At 44.4% G+C, this 19,828-nt stretch overlaps 2 protein-coding genes across 4 annotated transcripts; both read left to right on the plus strand.

The window, feature by feature from the left end:
* Positions 1–252: 252 nt before the first annotated feature.
* On the plus strand, positions 253–5,595 carry LOC133117952 (oocyte zinc finger protein XlCOF6-like). Of its 3 annotated transcripts, none has more exons than XM_061227483.1 (5): positions 253–510; positions 1,269–1,539; positions 1,717–1,814; positions 2,447–2,558; positions 2,745–5,595. In XM_061227483.1, exons 1-5 carry the CDS (start codon positions 313–315, stop codon positions 4,481–4,483), a joined length of 2,418 nt encoding a protein of 805 aa, XP_061083467.1. In that variant the 5' UTR covers positions 253–312; the 3' UTR covers positions 4,484–5,595. The 3 variants fall into 3 exon arrangements, with proteins under 3 accessions (XP_061083467.1, XP_061083468.1, XP_061083470.1); XM_061227484.1 differs by having other exon boundaries at positions 2,748–5,595; XM_061227486.1 differs by having other exon boundaries at positions 1,275–1,539.
* A 114-nt stretch (positions 5,596–5,709) lies between these two features.
* On the plus strand, positions 5,710–17,983 carry apmap (adipocyte plasma membrane associated protein). The gene is made up of 9 exons (XM_061228542.1): positions 5,710–6,097; positions 6,674–6,790; positions 7,486–7,601; positions 8,402–8,494; positions 8,853–8,969; positions 9,424–9,598; positions 10,130–10,264; positions 12,777–12,969; positions 14,797–17,983. Exons 1-9 carry the CDS (start codon positions 6,006–6,008, stop codon positions 15,004–15,006), a joined length of 1,248 nt encoding a protein of 415 aa, XP_061084526.1. The 5' UTR covers positions 5,710–6,005; the 3' UTR covers positions 15,007–17,983.
* Positions 17,984–19,828: the final 1,845 nt, after the last annotated feature.

Genomic DNA, 19,828 nt, shown 5'->3' on the forward strand with positions numbered 1-19,828 from the left:
AAATATTAAATTACACTGAAATGATTCGCCAGATATATGAAGATAAGTAGGCGTGCTGTTGATCCTAATATGATAGCCTGTATAACCGGCGTAAACTTTTATTTTACGTGATGAACGCGTAGACATAGCAATAATACTCATTCTATATTCTATGGCATGGATATATACAGAACGGATGAACGTCACCTGAAAAAACGTAATGTGTACCATTTTAAACATGTGTTTCCGGTTGTCACCAGAAGCTGTCAAGCGACATGTTCCTAACAATTAAGTGTTCCGCCGGTAGATCGTTGTTTTTTTATCCCTGATAAAATGTCGCACGTTGTTACTTTTAGAGCTCAGCTGGCGTCGATTATGGATGTTTTAGCTAAAGCTACAGTGACAGAACTCTACAAACATGTCGCCAAGGACGATATTGATTGCTGTACAACGCAATGTTTAGAAATTACTTCCTGTTCTAACGAAGCAGCAAAGAAAAAGTTACCGTTGATGGTGGACAGCGAACTCGCGGTGGGTTTCACACGAAGCATCATATACCTCGGTGTTATATGGTTTAACTATTTTCTAGTCGCAACTAGTTAGAACACGCAGTGCATGACAGCTCTAGCTTGTTGGTGTAAACACCAGAATAGTAATTTGTAACGTTTGTAACGGCCCATGTGAAAATAAGCGAAAACGTCAATGTTCTGTTCTGCATATATTTAGGTGGTATTTTAATGCTACTATAATGTGTAATTGCAGTGTCTCAAATAACTTTTTTCTGCATTTTGATTCAAGTCAGCTGTTGCCTCATTTGAAGTATTAGACCGCTCAGGGAATGGCAATGGATTTTAAAATGTCTTACTGTTCTTATCCAATGCACTCTGTCTTGCCTTGCCTGTCTGGTCTGCGAATGTCTAAACATAATAAACTTTGTAGGTACAACCAGATAATATTATTTGGTTACGTAGCTTAACTCCTCTGTGACTCAATATAGTATCTGTGAAATAGGTTTTTCTTAGTGTATGAGTTTGGAAGCTGAACTTGGTCATCACTTCAAGAGCCTTGCACATTTTGTATAAGACACATGAACTGTAGAAGCTACTCAATCTAATCTGTGGTTCTTTGTTTGTCAAGCTTTTGTTTTCTTTAGCTTTTCAGGTTTGACGTAAGGCACCACAGGTCCAGTTAATTCCATTATTCATAATGGCTTTTGACAATAAAAGGCCTTTAGCTTGACCAGATGAATACGTTTAGATGCCAGTCAGCATGTTGCGTAATTACTGTAGGTGCAGTTGGCCTCCGTAATGGAGATCCTGACAAAAGAGGCCCTGGAAGAAATCTGCAAACTTGTGGAGGAGGGCTGTGCTGTGCTGCACCTGGAGAAGGCCCAGACTCAGGTGGAGAACCAGGCTCTGAAGAGGAGGCTGCAGCTGACGGAGAGCCAGCTGAGGACAGTGAGCGGGGGCAGGGAGGGGGCAGCGCTGGAGAGCCCAGCAGGGAGACCCAGCTGCTCTGTGGGAGTTCACGTCAGCCATAATTGCGGAGGAGAGAAGATTGGTGGGTATCTATAGTGGGTCTACAGTGGTAATTTGGATCTCCTGCTTACTGTACTGTACATCCAGGGGGATTGTGTTGTGTTTTTTAACTTAATTTACACTTAAGTAATTTAGTCATTCTGATTCCAAACATATGCTCTGTGTTTGATGTGAATGTGCTGTTGACCACTACTCACAGTTTTAGAAGAGGATCCTCCTGCCACCAACCTGTGGAGTGGTGAAGAGGCCTCAACAGGGGAGACGACTCCACATCAGCCTGCCACCACAAGAGACCAGGTCAGTTCTCATCGCTGACTCGGTATGAGCGTCAGCACCTGATTTCATTGAAAATGTGTGACGTGGGCCAACTCGGATAAGGGATTTATTGCAACTGACATTGTATGTGGCACAAGGTACTGCATACAGGCTACTTTATAAGGGTACTTATGAAGACTATGTTGTTCCATGTTCTTATGCTCTGGTGAAAGCATTTCCTTTGAATTCCTTACTAGAGTTCCAGTCCTAGCATAGCTGTAATTGCAGTTTAAAAATTTCAGTTAACCAGTTCACCACTAATGGATCAGTTCAGATTCGGGTGGGGTCAGTTCAGTTCCTTTGAAAATCCCACCTATTCTCACTGAATCTTAATTGTGACAGGCTGCCTCATGTGTAGCTGGCCTGTGATAACCTTAGATGACAACGAGACAGATTTTCTCTCAATCCCACTAGAAGACCCAAGTTTACAGCTGATGCGCGCAGACAAGCACAAGAGTGAATCATTTAGAGTGATGATCCGGTACACCAGTTCACTTGCGATTCGTTCGTTCACAGACTGCACAACACTAAGAAAATGGTCACTGGAAAAGGGTGTAAACATTGTTTAAGAATATGAAAATGTTCTGAGTTCTCATCTCTCCTCTCTTGTACAGTCTACAGACACGGAGAACAGAAAGCATGGACAACTTCTGATGAAGAACGTAAACCCTGCATTTGGTTTGGCAAACGGTGATTCACAGAGCGGACTAAAGATGAGTGAGGAAAGTAAGTGCAGAGATTAAACCACAGTATTACGTTTGTGTCTGTCACAGTTTATCTTATCTGAAAGATCGTTTACTCTATGTAAACTCTATGTTTACTCATTCTAACAATAAAAAAGTGCTCTCTTGTGGAGAAGTGATGCATTAGCTTTGCAGTGTATATAATATTCACTTTTTTATGTTTACCCAGCAGATCTTGTAGGGGCCAGTACTGATGCTAGAGAGCTACTTCCTGATGAGAGTCAGTACTGTGAAGAAGTACAGGACACGCTTCTTGTACCTGTGCAGGGCCAAGAGGAACAGGACCCACACGCCATACCCGCAGAATTAAGCTCAGATGTCAAAGACCGTTCTGCCCAAGGGACTTTCACCGCGGTGAAGGCCATGACCGATCGTCAAAACGTGAGCAAAGGACAGAAACCATTCAGTTGCAAGCTGTGTGGAAAGAAGTTTGCCAGGCAAAGTAATCTCAAAGCACACCAGGTTGTACACACAAGAGAGAAACGATTTAACTGCACTCAGTGTGGGCAGAAATTCACTGCGAAATGTAGCTTGAATGTACATCAGCTTGTAGTGCACAAAGGAGAGAAGCGCTTCTGCTGCACATATTGCGGGAGGGTGTTTGGTACACAGAGTCATCTTAAAGAACACCAAGTTGTGGGAAAGAAACCATATAATTGCACACAGTGTGGGGAGGATTTCCCAGTCAAATGTAAACTGAAACATCACTGGTCGACGGTACATAATGGCGAGAAACCGTACAGTTGCGCACACTGTGGGAAGAGTTTTCTAAGAGAAAGAAAACTGGCAGCGCACCAGCTGGTTCACACAGGAGCCAAGCCGTTTAGCTGCGCAGACTGTGGGAAGTGTTTCACAGCCAGAAGTAGTCTGAATGTTCACCATCAAACGGTGCACAGGGGAGAGAAACCGCACCGCTGTGACACATGTGGCAAGAGTTTCAGTCAGAGGAGTGGACTGAGAGCGCACCAGAGAACTCACACAGGAGAGAGACCCCACATTTGTACCAACTGTGGAAAGAGCTTCTCCGGCTCAAGTACCCTGAAGATACACATGAGGGTCCACACCGGAGAGAAGGCCTTTTCGTGTGATGTGTGTGGGAAGTGCTTTAGTCTGGCGCCTAATCTTAACAGACACAAACGGACTCACACAGGGGAGAAAGCCTTTAAATGTGAGAGATGCGGGAGGAGTTTCACTCAAGCTAGCCATCTAAAAGTACATCAGCGAATTCACACGGGAGAAAGGCCATTTACCTGCGAAATATGCGGGAACCGGTTCAATCAGAAAAGTGCACTGAAGGTACACCAGGCAGTTCACTCATTTGAGAAGCCACACAATTGTGCAGAGTGTGGAAAGTGTTTCTCTTCCGCGGCAAATCTTTGTAAACACCAGCTGATACACACTGTAGGGAAACCACACAGCTGCAGTGTGTGTGGAAAGAGTTTCCGTACAGCAAACAGTCTTAAAATTCATGAGCAAGCTCACACAAGTGGGAAGCCTTTTCGTTGCGATGTATGTGGACAGCGCTACAGTTCTGCAAGTTATCTCAACACACACCAAATTATTCACACAGGAGTGAAACCATACAGTTGCAGTGAATGTGGGAAAGGTTTCATAAGGCAAAGCACTCTTAATTCACACCAGCGGACTCACACAGGAGAAAAACCATATAGTTGTCAGGAGTGTGGCAAGAGCTTCAGCGTTCCTCAGAATTTGACTCGACACCAGCGTATTCACACAGGAGATAAACCATTTGTCTGCGGTGTTTGTGGAACTGGTTTCTGTCAGGCAAATAATCTTAAAGCGCACCAGCAAACGCATACGGGAGAGAGACCATTCGTGTGTGATAAATGTGGGAAACGTTTTTCTGCTCTGAGAAACCTTAAAGAGCATAAGTGTGCTTATCGTTGAAACGATTTACTTACAATTCACGGTGGGAGATTTACTGCGGTCGAATTTGCCTTAAAGGGATGGTTCCCTTTCTGGAGTGTTTCTAAAAATATAGTATTTTTATTTTATATATTTTATTTTATGTATGTTTTCAATTGTCTGGGACAGTTTTTTTTGTGTGATACTTAGTTTCTGATGACAGCTTTGCAGTGGTTTCAATTTGCCCATTTGCAGGTTTGTGGCTGCAAGCAAACAAACAAACAAACAAACAAATAAGTCCTTGTACATATAAGCACATTCCTTTTATAGCATTCATTCAGTTAAACCTGAATATCCATTTTTATATTGTGCTGGAACCTATTTTCTTGAGCATAGCAGTCTAATGTTGCATGTATCTTAGGAAATGGTTCCAACCAAAATTCTTTATCTAATTTACTGTTTTTAAAAGTTATTAGGGTGACACATTTTTTTTAACTATTATTTTTCTATTTATTTGTTTTAAACCACAAATGCGTGAATGTAATAATGTCACATATATTATTTAACATTTTCTGTCAAAAGCATGAAAAGTACTAATGGATAATGGCTAACTTTTGAAATATGATTTTTAGTGTTGCCTACCATACATTTTTCTTCCCTCATGCGTATTTCAGTATGAAGATAAATAGGTTATGCCATGGCATGCTTCTTGAATGGCATTGGTACTTTATTATAAAGCAAGCGACTTCAGCTGTGTCTGAATACTGGATGTAAAATGTTTTGGATACATTTGTTTTGGGGTCTATTATTGGTTTAATTTTATTCTGGAGCAGGCGAACATAATTTCTTAGAGTGTTAAAAGTGTATTAGTGAACTATACATGGGAATAATGCAATGCATAGGAATGTAGGAATGCTTAAAAAACAACATTACAGGCCTTATTTTGCTCTTTAATTCTTAAAACTTAAACTAATCAGATAAAAATTATATTAAAACATACACGTAATACTTGTATTTTTTAACCAGCAGAAAAAAGTTTTTAAGGTCGCTAGTTAGCAATGTCTCAAAATCTTAAAATGTGGCGATATTTAGCATAAACAATTGTAATTGCAAGTTAAATTGAGATGAAGTCATATGTACCTATCTAATGTCAATTTTCACAGCGAAATAAACAACTGTTTTACATGAACCTACCCTGCTGTTGTATTTTAATGGAGCACCAAAGTAGACTGTACTGTACTAGCTACTGTACTGTCTGACAACTCGGATATTGACGCACAAATGTGACGAGCCGCTCCGCCGAGCCTGCGATTCGATTCAAAAGCAAAGATCGCCGTAGCTGATCGGGCGATGCTTGCAGGACAACACTTTTGCGACAAGGCAATTTCATAGTTAACGTTTGATAGCTACGTGTAGTTGGACAACAAGCTCGGTTACTCAACGTTACATTCTGCAAAAGTACACAGAACGGACTGCCCAATCCATGACCCATTCTTATGTTGTCGACATCAGTGAAGATACTTCCCAGGCACTACAGAATACGGATTTTTGCTAATATTTCAAGATGAATGAAACCGATGGAGTCAGGTTAAGAAGATTAAATAGACCTCAGATCATAACAGACGAGTCTCAAGAACCCCATTACAAGGGCACAAGGTACGTATCTAGCTAGCGCTAGTCCACGTTAGCCTCTTGACATTTAGGAAGCAGTATGCTGCCAAATACTATATCTCGCTAGCGACTGCTAGTTGACCAGGACAAACAATATCGTTCTGTGAGCGCAGCATGCCTGCTTCCATAGCATAGCAATTAAAATGGCTAGCTAGAGAGGTTTGCTTGGTTGTGCACATTATACAGATAGCTAGATAGCAAACAGCCTAGTGAAGCGACTTTCGGATTACTTTCTACACAGCTTGTTAGCCAACTGATAGCTAATTTACTTTAAGCCAATTAGTGTGCGTAGACCATCTCCCTGTCAACTGCATAGCAAAGTGTCTCGGTTTGTGACAGTAACGAACGGTGGCTGTTTTGTCAGTAAACGTAGATAAGTGTATCTAGCTAGCTAAATTGGCAACCCGTGCTAACGTTTCTTACGCACAGTAACGTGCAGTCTCTTGCACAGAGCTGCTGACTGAATTTTGTAAACGGATTTTGTATTTGTCTGTAGCTTCTTGTTCCTTGTGTCTTGTGCATCGCTCTTGTTGTTGCTTATGACGTTGTTGCATTTCTTAGCACCTACAGTGGGAAGATTTTCCGAGTGACACTGCTGACATTGGGGTCCTTGCTACTGTTTCCTTTGCTTGGTGTCATACTGCTCTTGGAGTCTCCTATCCAGCCCGATGTTGTTAGGTAATCTCAAAAATGCTTGCATGCAATAATTCCATGAGCGAACACTTATTGCAGATATCCCGTGCACTAACGTTACACATAGACTGTTGAGAAAAAAAGGCACAACCATGTATAACTTCTATAACCATATACGTCACTACATACTCTGTCCTATGTAGGACAGTGGCATAAAGGTGAAAGCTATGAATACAAATAAATGTACCCACCCAATGCAATATAAATACTCTACTGTATGGATGTGTATTCCAAATTGATCAAATTAAAAAAAATAAAATGTAAGACGTGTATTTCATACCACAGTCATGACTGCAGTGCAATTCTTAATCACACCTCTCCTTAAAATCCATTCCTCAGTGCACCACAGACCTGGCCCCTCTGTAACCTGCATATGATAAAATGATGTGTTTTGCCAGGTTTCTGGAGTGTGGCCACAGACGGAGCAGAGCTTTATTCATTGCGGGCCTCTGTGCCAGACCCATAGCTCGCTCTTCCTTGTTCAAATTCATTGCTCCAATTTCACAACAATGCTATTTAATGATTGATTTTTCCTGTATGAAGCCAAGCCTTCCAACTTGTCCACCAACATTTCTCCCCTGGCCTTTGGTCATGTCACACACACACACAGGCGTTGTTGCTGAGATGTATTGGCCCTGTGGGTGCATTTTCTCTCCCCTTATTCTCAATTCTCATTTCAGCCTCAGCGAGCCACCGTTGATGACAGACTGCTTTGAGCCCAACTTTAAGCTGAGGCAGGCAGAGAGACTGTTTGAAGATCAGATTGTAGGGCCTGAATCTATTGCAAACGTTGGAGGTGGGTCGGGGGAAAGGTGTCTGCTGAGACACAAGTGTCTTCTCATTCCTTTTCCCCTGGTTTTCTTTTCTTTTTTAAGTATGTTGTAATGCTACTGTGAGACATGCCAGGCTGATGTTGTCACAGTGTGGTCTGGTTGTTTGTGTCTGACGGCTCTTTGTTGATTTGAACTGTACACTTACACTTCATTTTTATTTTTGTAATCCCACCAACACTGCTTTCCACTGCCCCAGTTAGGCTAATTTTAGCTAGCATACATAATCTCATTTTCATACCTTGGCCAGCATGTTGCACTGTCTCACGATTTGTGGTGGCAGTGAAAGCCAAAAGCCCCCCTCTCACTTCCCAAACATTTAAATGTGTTACTGGGTTGAAATAATTATAACTGTTTGCACAAAGGGCACCTTGACCCTTGAAAGGCTACAGCTCCCTCTAAAAATGTTTACTAGCAAACCAAAGGCTCCTCTGCTTAATTGCTAAAAGGGTGTTACGTAATAGGCAGTGTGCAATTAAATGTTTCTTCTCCCTTTGAAAAGTATTAAGTACTAAAGGCTATCATTTTAAGTTTATTTTGTGATATAGTTTCAAATGTGCTCAAGACGTAGTCTTTCTTACAATATGGCATTGCTAGCAAAGTAAACATCATTTACAGTGATAAACTAGGAATTGCAATTTCACTTAATTTAATTGTATTTCCTTTCATACAAATTTAAATGATCCTGTCACTGTTTTCATTTCAAATTCAAGTTCCGAATCCTCCCACACCAGTTTTGATTGATTGTTCATTACTTCCTGCCCAGACGTGCTTTACGCAGGCACAGCCGATGGGAAGATTGTGAAGATTGAAGGCAAGAGTGTTCATGTTGTGGCAACACTCGGACAGCCACCCTGTGGTAAGACCAAGAGCAGGGCGGATGCTCTCAACTGTGTCAGTTTAGACGCAATTTACAGTAAAAAAAAAAGAATGGTGTCTTTCCGGTTTTATTATGCAAGACCAAGATGCTTTGTTTGAGATGCACACAAACGCACTTTCAAAGAATGGTGCAAAACAAATCATTTTCCCAAGGAGTGAATGTTACCTTTTTATCTATTACAATAGCAATAGCAATTTTCTCTACCAACAAGTCTTCCATGAAAGGTTGTAACATGCCTGTGGATATTAAAAGACAGTCCACGAGGAACGATTCTATAGTTGAATATATCCTTCTCCTCGCTGTGTCTAGGCCTCATTGGCTTGTCATGTGTTCCTAGGGTCCAGAGATGATGAGCCCACCTGCGGTCGACCCCTCGGGATTCGGGTGGGGCCCAACGGCACACTCTTTGTAGCAGATGCATACCTGGGGCTGTTTGAGGTCAACCCAGTCACAGGTAAGTGAGAGGTCAAAGGTCACCATGTAAGTGAAGGAAGGGGTGTCGGACACCAGTGCTTGTAGTAAAGTCACAGGTTAATGAGGAAGCTTGTCTTTGTGGCATTTCTGTTCTGACGAAGGTCTCCTGCCAAAGCAATGTCCTTCCTGAAAAAAAACATTTATTCATTCTTGACCCTTATTGATATGTGTCTCCAAGTAGGAATAGTGCCCTAGGATCAGGTTTCCCCTGTCCATTCTCTAACATTATCAATTGTGTTAAAACCCTAAACTGATCCTAAATCAGCAGTCCTCTGAGATGCTGTTTTGTCCAGGAAGATTTCTGCATTTCGATCAGCAGCACCACCTGAGCACTGGGAAGACGTGGCGAAAATATTATAACTGGTCCTTCCTGTGGCATTAAAAACATTCTCCTCGGTATTTAAAAACCTTGACTCTCTCACTGTGCTCATCAGGGGAAGCAGAAAACCTGGTGTCGACCAGGCAGATGGTGGGTGGGCGAAGGCTGTCCTTTGTGAACGACCTGGACGTGACACAAGACGGAAGGAAAGTGTACTTCACAGACTCCAGCAGCAGGTGGCAGCGCAGGGACTACCTCCACCTAATTATGGAGGCCACGGCTGATGGACGGTAACTCCCACAGCGCTGCGCTCGCACTAGACATGCAAGGACAGAGCTGCCACAGCCGGCGGCAACAATTCTGTCTGTGTCCCAGCAAAACATATCCAATAAAAAACACTTCTATTGCGTCACATTTACTGCCTAGGAGGAAAGTAATTATATATTCTAATATATATTCTATATGTAGTATATCATTATAGCATACGCATACAGTTTGTGTCAGAACTATATTCCGTAATAAATATTATGTAATTACATTATATAATATTTATTACGGATTTACTACAGGCAGCTAATGGCCTTGAGGCTAAGGCGCTTGACTGGGACCTGGAAGGTTGGTGGTTCAAGCCCCGGTGTAGCCACATTAAGATCAGTGCAGCTGTTGGGCCCTTGACAAGGCCCTTAACCCCACATAGCTCCAGGGAGGATTGGCTCCTGCTTAGTTTAATCAACTGTTAGTTGCTTTGGACAAAAGTGTCAGCTAAATAACTACAATGCAATGCAATTCAGTGCTGAATAAGCCCCCATCCTCCCCTCCAGTGTCCTGGAGTACGACACCATGACCAGGGAGGTCTCTGTGCTGATGGACGGCCTGCGCTTTGCCAATGGGATTCAGCTGTTTCCCGACGAGGAGTCCGTGCTGGTGGCAGAGACCACCATGGCGAGGATACGCAGGTAGAGTCTACTGACGGTCAGTGTACACAAACACAAGAACACAGACAATGTCTTAGTCCATCCAGGTCAGGGGTGTGCAAGAGCCCTACTGACCCAATTCACTTCTGCCATGCACGGATACAAGGACAAAGCATGTACTTGTGGTGCATATCAGTTTGACCTGTTCCAGGTCTTACTACTAGGAGCAGTTTAATTTAGCGCTAACAGACAGCTTTTCCAGGAAGTTGCTCTGCTTATTCCTGGAATGGCTCAAATAGATTTCCACTGGGACTGTCATATCCATCCCTGACACACTTAATTAAAATACAGCTGATTGAAAATTGTGACTTGGGTGTTACAACTAAGAAGGGAAAACGGCTTCTATTGGTGAATCTACATGCAGTCAAAACAGTGGACTGTGTGGCATTCACTGGTGCTTTGCTAATGTGGAGCTGCTTGAGTGAGTTACAGATATAGTGAGTAGTGCAGTGGGACTGGTTCATTAATAGTCCACACAGACAATTTTCCTGATGTTGCTCATGAAGGGATGCACAACAAGCCTGAAATCTGGCAGACTTAGGAAGTCCTGACATTTAAAATTATTATATCGATAAAGCTACCAGCCAGTATATACTCTAAAAACTTACGAAATGGCTTTAAAAATTTACGAAATCAAAGTCCTGCAAAAGCTTCAGGGAAATTTAAGCACAGCAAATTTCATGTGGGCACATGGACCCTGACTGATGTTTACGTGTACCTTTGTATTCAGCGCAAACGGTCATTATTGCGCAGCGGTTTCCTTTGACCGGAATGTTTGATATCCACAGCCGGGTCAGACAAGGCATTAGCCGTCGCTCCTCCAGCAGTGTCACAACACCGAGAGCCTGAGGGCTCACAGGAAACGGCTGCTTCTCATTTCACCTCGTTTCGAAATATTTGGCCCATCACCACAGCCATTGCTCCACACCACAACTGCTGCAAGTGCACACAGTGAATGATGTGCAGATGCATCAGACTCCTTTAACCTCCTCAGGCCCGCACTCTTTTTTTGGTATGCATTTTTAATTTCTCTTTGCTATTTGGGCTTATTGGGACCTGATAAGTATAAAAACTAAGCATCGTCTTTTGACATGATGTAGTTTTTGAGAAAAATGATGTCCACGTATGTGGACTCTCGGGCCTTAAGAATGAAGTATTATGGTTGTACAGCCCAAAATGTGGAGTCCACGCATGTGTACGCCAGGTCTTAGGAGGTTTAAAAAAAAAAAAAAAAAAAAGGCAATTATTATTTTTCATAGATATAGATGTGTATTGTGAATGTGATCAGATATCCTGGCTCTGGAGTCCATTATGAGAAGCGCCCACTGCCCCCGACGCTTCGCCTGAGAAATGATGCAAACGTGGGGTTTCCTTGGTAACCGGGCTCTCGTTACCCGCCGTGCGCGGAAGACGAAATGGTCGTCCTTTCTAAAAGCAGCAGAGGTGTGGGCGGAGAGAGTGGGTGGAGGCCACACCGCGCTCCCCTGTGGTGGGGGGTGGGGGGGGGGTTGGGTGGCTAGCGGAGACAGGGGCCCAACATTATTTTGTGATTATAACCGGATCGGGGGCTGGATTCGCTCTCCGCCGCCGTGCAGGGGCCCTGCAGGATGAAATCACCGGCTCAGAAGCATGATTGAAAGTTGTTTAAATGTCATTTGGTTCTTTATTTTCACAGCATTAGTAAATCAATTCTTCTGTCCAATAACCTGCCCATTATCCAGTAATTTCATTCCTTCGGCTTAATGCGAACGGCACACAGAGCTGAATCTTTCTGTCATTTCAGATATAGAGTTTTGCCCACTCTTTTTTTTTTGCAGACTTTAAATGTTCATTTTGTTTATGCTGAGCATAGACTTTTTTTTTGCCTGATGTAATATAAAGCTCCATCTTAATCTAATGTGAACCTTGAAAGCACATTACATTACAGTCTCTCTCTCCAGTGGTTGGAAATCTGTAGTAAAAGGCTGTTGGAAAACTGTGAAAGGGTAATTTTGTAGTGGGACCGATCCCTGTGTATTGGTGTTGAGACATGGGACCACATTGGCTTTGCTCTTTGCCATAGCACCAGTCCTATCCCGGATGCTGGTGGTGCATCATGGGTAGTAGTGAGCTTAGGGAAAGGTGACTGGAAGACTGCAAGGTGGAAAGCCTGGCTTGTAATACTGGGGAGACCCTGGGCCATAGATGGCCTGAACGTGCCCTACATCGTAGCGGCGTGTGTCTGACTTGCCTCGTATTGGGGGCAGTGATCTGGCAGTCGGAGGGTTGCTGGTTCGATCCCACCCTGGTGTCGAAGTATGTCGAAGTGTGCCTGAGCGTCCCTGAGCAAGACACCTAACCCCCAAAATGCTCCTGACGAGCTGGTTGGTGCCTTGCACGGCAGCCAAACGCCGTTGGTGTGCGAGTGCGCATATGAACAGGTAAATGGCAAACATCAATTGTATATATAAATGGCAACCATTGACCATTTACCTCCTCTGTGTCCTCCACTTAGGGTTCACGTGTCGGGGCTCAACAAGGGGGGCATGGACACGTTTGTGGACAACCTGCCCGGTTTCCCTGACAACATCCGCCGCAGCAGCTCGGGGGGGTACTGGGTGGCCATGTCGGCCGTGCGGCCCAACCCCGGGTTCTCCATGCTGGACTTCCTGTCCCAGAAGCCCTGGATCAAGAAGCTCATCTTCAAGGTAGGCCACAGAGGGGAGGGGGGGAGGGGGGGTCCGTTTGCATGAATCGCTTGGTCACTGCGTGAGTTCAAAGGTATTGTAAATGAGGTTGGAAATATTGTAAATTCTAGTTCTAAACGCTGTAGTTCAGTTGCTTTGAATTCAATTGCTTGTCCTTCTTCTTTCGTACGTTTCGTATGTTGTATCATCTAAAACGAAATGTGTTGCCCTTCTTGGCCTTCTCTCTTGTGAAAGAGATTTTAATTTCATTGGGACTAACCTGGTAAAATGATGAATTTATTGTTATTTGTATATGGCAAAAACATGTCGTATTTATTATTTGACACAGAGAGTGAATGAGCAACAGTAGAATTGCTACACTTGCTACTCTACTTTCAGGTTTACTTTAAGTGATATTGCAACCATGACCTGTGACATCACGGTGAATATTAAACATTAAATATTAAAGTTCTTTTCTTCTGTCTGACTCGCACAACTCCTTATGTCTGCCTGAACATGATGTGATCTGAAGCATCACCTCTCATGGCTGTAAAACACTATGTCTTCAAAATACTTAAGAGATTGCCCAAGCCGTGCTTTTAGCTCGGTTACCACATTCTGGTTTGCAGTAAGTATGATAACATTATTAGGGTATTGTGACATTTTCCCAAACAGGTTTATTTCTTCCAGCCCTTCAGGGCTTTTGCAAGCTCGGACAGAAAGAAGCAGTCTGTAGTTTGTATTGATGACAAAATGCTGGTGCTGTATATGACCTGTGGGGTTGCTCTCCTGTCCGTTCATGAGTCATGCCCTGCATTACATTATTGCCATTTGGCAGACACTCTTATCCAGAGCGACGTACAATTGATTAGACTAAGCAGGAGAAAATCCTCCCCTGGAGCAATGCAGGGTTAAGGGCCTTGCTCAAGGGCCCAACGGCTGTGCGGATCTTATTGTGGCTACACCGGGGATCGAACCGTCGAACCACCGACCTTGCGAGTCCCAGTCATGTACCTTAACCTCTACGATACAGGCCACGTACATTGGTCTGCATTGGTCGGGTGAGACGGGCGGGTGTGAGAGCGTTTGGCTCGTTGGGTGGGTGTGTGAGTGCTTGGCTCGTTGGGCGGGTGTGTGAGTGCTTGGCTCGTTGGGCGGGTGTGTGAGTGCTTGGCTGGTTGGGCGGGTGTGAGAGCGTTTGGCTGGTTGGGCGGGTGTGTGAGCGCTTGGCTGGTTGGGCGGGTGTGAGAGTGCTTGGCTGGTTGGGCGGGTGTGCGAGCACTTGCCTGGTTGGGCGGGTGTGCGAGCACTTGCCTGGTTGGGCGGGTGTGAGAGTGCTTGGCTTGCCTGGTTGGGCGGGTGTGAGAGCGCTTGCCTGGTTGGGCGGGTGTGAGAGCGCTTGCCTGGTTGGGCGGGTGTGCGAGCACTTGCCTGGTTGGGCGGGTGTGCGAGCACTTGCCTGGTTGGGCGGGTGTGAGAGTGCTTGGCTTGCCTGGTTGGGCGGGTGTGAGAGCGCTTGCCTGGTTGGGCGGGTGTGAGAGCGCTTGCCTGGTTGGGCGGGTGTGAGAGCACTTGCCTGGTTGGGCGGGTGTGCGAGCACTTGCCTGGTTGGGCGGGTGTGCGAGCACTTGCCTGGTTGGGCGGGTGTGCGAGCGCTTGCCTGGTTGGGCGGGTGTGTGAGTGCTTGGCTTGCCTGGTTGGGCGGGTGTGAGAGCACTTGCCTGGTTGGGCGGGTGTGAGAGCACTTGCCTGGTTGGGCGGGTGTGAGAGCACTTGCCTGGTTGGGCGGGTGTGAGAGCACTTGCCTGGTTGGCCGAACACCCACAGTGCTTGTCCCTGTGCCCTCAGCTCTTCAGCGCGGAGATGGTGATGAAGTTTGTGCCGCGGTACAGCCTGGTTCTGGAGCTCCGGGAGAACGGGTCCTGCAGGCGGAGCTTCCACGACCCGCACGGGACGGTGGCGGCCTACGTCAGCGAGGCCCACGAGCACGACGGGCACCTCTTCCTGGGGTCCTTCCGCTCGCCCTACCTGTGTAAGCTGGACCTGAGCCAGGTGTGACCCCCCCGCTCCGTCATCCTGTCGGACGTAGCCTGTCGCACCGCCCCCCCCCCAAGCAGACATCGCAGCAGAATCTGTAGAATGGCTTCACTGCTAGTTCCCACATTGCATTATTTTGACTTCGTTTTCTTTTTTGACTGGAAGCAGTTGCCTACACAGCGATTGCAGTGTAGGACCATGTGAGGGTACTTAACGAACCGTCTGGCTTTAGTACAAAGCTACTGAATCTAAGTAATCTATGTTTTGAAACTTGAAGATTTGCGGAGAAAGAAAGCAGTCAGCACTTTATCTTCTCTTCCACGCCAAATTGGTTTTGTGATCAAGTTTACAGTTCCCTTTGTGTCCGTGCCCAAAAACCCCCCGGTACTTCCCCCAGTTTGATCGCATAGGACTGCATTTTTCGAATCAGGTGCCAAAACCCTTTTTTTTGGTGTGCTGTGAAAGCTTTCAGCCTCCACACTTGCATTTGCACTGAACTGTTAAATAGCTATTTTCTAAAATAGCCAGACCATATTTAATTTTTGATATTTTGGAGGATAAACTTTAAAACAATTCCTGTGTAATGCACTTGATTTGAAGTCAAATGGTGGCACAATGAGATACTGAACTTGGGGTTTAATCTTCCAGTTAATCACCAACGTTGCATTTTCAGCTGTGTAGCCAATATTTACAGCTGTACGCTGATCTAGGCTGGAAACTATAATGTGTACTTTTTCATGCAGCCTTGCTTCCTCATAGCTGTGTATGTATGTATGTATGTATGTGGCTTGGCTTTCTGACTACTGAGAACGCCCTGCAGGGGCGTTCAGCAAAGCTCAGCGGCTCCTGCTTCCAGACCGAAGGGCTGCTCATGCCAGCCCAGTCTGAGGCTAGGAGCAGCGGCTGCTGCTTCTCCAGTCTTCCTTCTAGTGAGCAGACAATCTCAAGTCGTGTAGGTACTGCGACAACAATGTAGAAGTGCTATTGTTGGGCAAACAAACAAACAAACAAAAACATGTAGATTGGTTAGGTTAGGTTATTCAGATCGATAACTGTTTGAATTATGTTACCTTCTTTAAAAATGTTGGTGTCCATAATTTTGTATGTTTTGAGTGTTTATCTCTTTGTATGTTTATTATTGATTTGTTTTCTGTATGCATTGTCGCTTCCGTTGCATGGTGAGGACACCAGATTTTGGTTTTGGGTTCATTGCATATTAATGCACTTTCTCCTGTCCTGGGGCTCAGTCAGCTTCACATATAATTTCTGCAGGTTCCACAGGAGTTTTTTTTTTTTGGGGGGGGGTTTGTTGCCAAAATAGTGTTGCTAAGTTGTTAAGAAATTTAAGAATTTTGTATAAAACCGTTCATGCGCATGGCATGTAAATGATGTCAGATTTAAAATGAACATACTAACAAGTTAAGTCCATTGTTCAATGAATTTCAAATGTTAATAGTGCTTGGATGAGAAATTTTACTGGTAAATCACAATGTAAAGCACATTAAAAATGCCACTTGATCACAATATTACTAAAATCATAGTTTAGTGACTGTGATGGAAATAAGAGAATGGGAAAATAATTATTTGGCTCCTGAGAGTTTTTTTTATTTATTTATTTTTGCATCAAAACTCACGCTTCTGTGTGGCTCTGTTTGCGTAGGCCAGGTGCACATAGGATTTAGATTCATTGGGAGTATGTTCTGAAGGCAGCACAAGATGTGATTGATTCTATCAGGCACCCAATCAAAAAATAGTGGAGGTGGCGTGCATACACAACATGCCTGGACAACAGCCTCGTATGCCAAAATGGCAGCTGTGGCTTCCAGCAGATCTGGTGTGATGGGCCCTGATGCAGGAGACCTGGCTTCAAGGCTTTCTATTTCCTTTCCTTTTCTCTTTGTTTCCATCTCTTTTTTAAAAGAAATTAAATAACAATTGAGCTCTTCTCTTTCTTGATTGGGTGCCTGATAGAATCATATCTAATGCCGCCCTCAGAACACATTCCAATAGCTAAAACTCCTACATGCAGGTGAAAATTGACAGTTTGGGTGAAGGTTTTTGATTAAGCTATGATTAAGGAATATTCATCTCTACATCTGATCACCACTTCATCTCATTCTCCCTCCCTCTTTCTTCCCACCCGCACTTCCTCTGCCCGCCGTAACCTCCGCTCCCTCTCAGCCTCTTCCTTTGCCACCACTGTCACCGCCTCTCTCCCCCTTCTCGAATACTTCTCCAAACTCCCCAACTGACCCTGCATCTGCCACCCTCATTTCATCTCTCTCTTCTGCCTTTGACTCTCTCTGTCCCCTCGTCTCAAAGCCACCTCGCACATCCCCTCCCAGTCCTCGGATATCTGACACCCTCCGTACCTCCGGGGCCAGCCTCCGCGCAGCGGAGAGGAGAGGAAGTCGGGAAATAGTCCCCAGAGTCTTCATGAAGTAGAAGTAGAACCGAGGTGTGTTGGACAATAACAAAAGCCGGACACACACCGACCCTTTACGGATAAGATTGGACACCCATGGTGCAGGCACTCGATAGCATAGCAGGCTTGAGTCTGGGAGAAACAATTGGCTTTGTTTAGTGCAATACTGTCCCTAATACGAGAGTGCAAAAACTGGAATCAGGCTTTTCAGTTCTCTGCTCACTTCTTAGTTCTGTATCCCAAAGTAACCCCATTCAGAAATGCACAGATAATGTGTTGTATAAACATTGGTTTTTTTTCTTCCTGAAGTTGACCACAATGACATTCAGAAGATTCTCTTTTTGTTCATTTATTGGTACGCTGTGGAAATCCCATGTTGCTACAGAAAATAACTTGATTCACATATGAAAGTGGGTATTAAATGGACTGTTTTCAGTGGTAAAGACTGGAAATGCACGTCTTGCTGTAAAACTGCATGCTGGGTCCAAATGAAGTCAGTTAGTTCTGAAGGAGCAGCATTATGAAAACAGTGATATTTTATTGTGCGCAATAAAACACACGTTTTAACACTGACAGATGTGTGTATTTATTAACAGTGCCAGAAAGCTGTTGTTGTCACTTCAACCTACTGCTGTCCTTTCATCTTTTCAGTTGTCTTGAACCATTCGCATCCAGCACAAACCTAATTTGTGGCAGGGAACATGGGTAAAGGAAACCAGTAATGGAGGAGGATGAGTATTCCCTGTTAGACATCAGAGTTACCAAAACCGTACCCATTAGTCTGGAATTACTAGATATTGGGTAAGCCATTATTGGAAAGGCAATTCTATTTCAAGATCTTCCTGAATGGTTTGTTGATATGTTCAACACCTGTCCCCCATGAAAATAATCAATTTATGCAATACCATTGATCTGCTGTGAGCAGAAGAACACTGATTTATGGGTGTGTGGGATCACGGTGAGGCTATTGAGTAATGGCGAGGTAACTGCTACCTGTAGGCCTGTTTGCATTGAAATTGACTGACTTCAAACACCATTACAAAAACACTGCAGCAGTGTTCAAATAATAATTTTTTTAAGGTGACTGCTACCTATGCATTCTTCCTATGCAAAAACCTGTATATACAACGAGATTAAATACCAGGGATCTTGCAAGGGGTTTTGGGTGTGTTCACAGACAGCTGGTCACTTTCTGTGAGCGTGGTATTTTTGGCTTCGTTTTTGGCTGCATGGTCAGAACGGTTACCCTGGCCCCACGGATTGCGAGGAGAACCCTCCCACGGACTTTAGTTCGTAGGCTCAGAGCCTCACTGTTTGCACACACACAGGCTGATAAACTGTTCCAAACGCGTCAAACCAGAACGCAAAAACCCCTTCGGACCAACAACATTGTTACGGAGCCACTGCACGCACCACTTCAAATTGCCTTCTGAGGGCTCCCTGATGAATGCTTGGGCCCCGCTCTGAAGGTTTCTATACCGCACTCAGTAAGAATGAGAAGAGCCCATTTCCCCTGCATTGCAGTGTCACTCAATCCTACTTAATCCAGGCCGAAAGCATCCGTAAGGACATGTGAAATATACTACACTCACTGTTATAGACCGCTCACGGTTCTGCCCAGGCCAAGAAGAAAGGCTGTTTTTTTTTTTTTTTATCTTTTATTCATTGTTTTACCTAAAGGGATTTAGCCTTCCGCTTAAGCGCAGTATGTGCCCTGGGAGCGATATTGACTTGGAAAAAAGATGTACGCTTTACTAAAGCTGGCTGACAAAAATGAAGTTCAAAGATTGATTGAGTGGATTTAAGTTGATGAATGACCTTCTGTAGGATCACTGCTCAGACTAATGGGGCGATGTAGAGCACATCATGTCCTTGAATGACCAATTAATCAAACCGATGGCATTGTCTGTTCCCAAATCTGCCTACTTTATTTTAAACACAGGGGTGTAAGTAATGATTGGTTTGTTGGCGCTTGGTGTATGAGTTGGATGATTGAATTTTAAACCCTTTTCTGTCATGTTGCTGTGCTGAATAAAAGCATTTAAACCTGACATTGTACCAGCCGATTAAGTTTGATTACAAGTCAGTAAAGTAAACGATAAAGTAAACGGGGCAGCCTGTAGCGTAGTGGTTAAGGTAAAGGACTGGGACACGCAAGGTCGGTGGTTCTAATCCCAGTGTAGCCACAATAAGATCTGCACAGCCGTTGGGCCCTAGAGCAAGGCCCTTAACCCTGCATTACTCCAGGGGAGGATTGTCTCCTGCTTAGTCTAATGCTCTGAATAAGAGCGTCTGCCAAATGCCAATAATGTAAATGTGAGGGACAAGTCGTCTTCCCTATTTAAAAGGGAGAGGGTCTAAAGTGTGACACATTTCATCCATTTCTGAGATGGACAAGCCCTTTATTGGTTCTACACA

Source organism: Conger conger, chromosome 18, assembly GCF_963514075.1.
Source record: "Conger conger chromosome 18, fConCon1.1, whole genome shotgun sequence".
Classification (NCBI taxonomy): domain Eukaryota; kingdom Metazoa; phylum Chordata; class Actinopteri; order Anguilliformes; family Congridae; genus Conger; species Conger conger.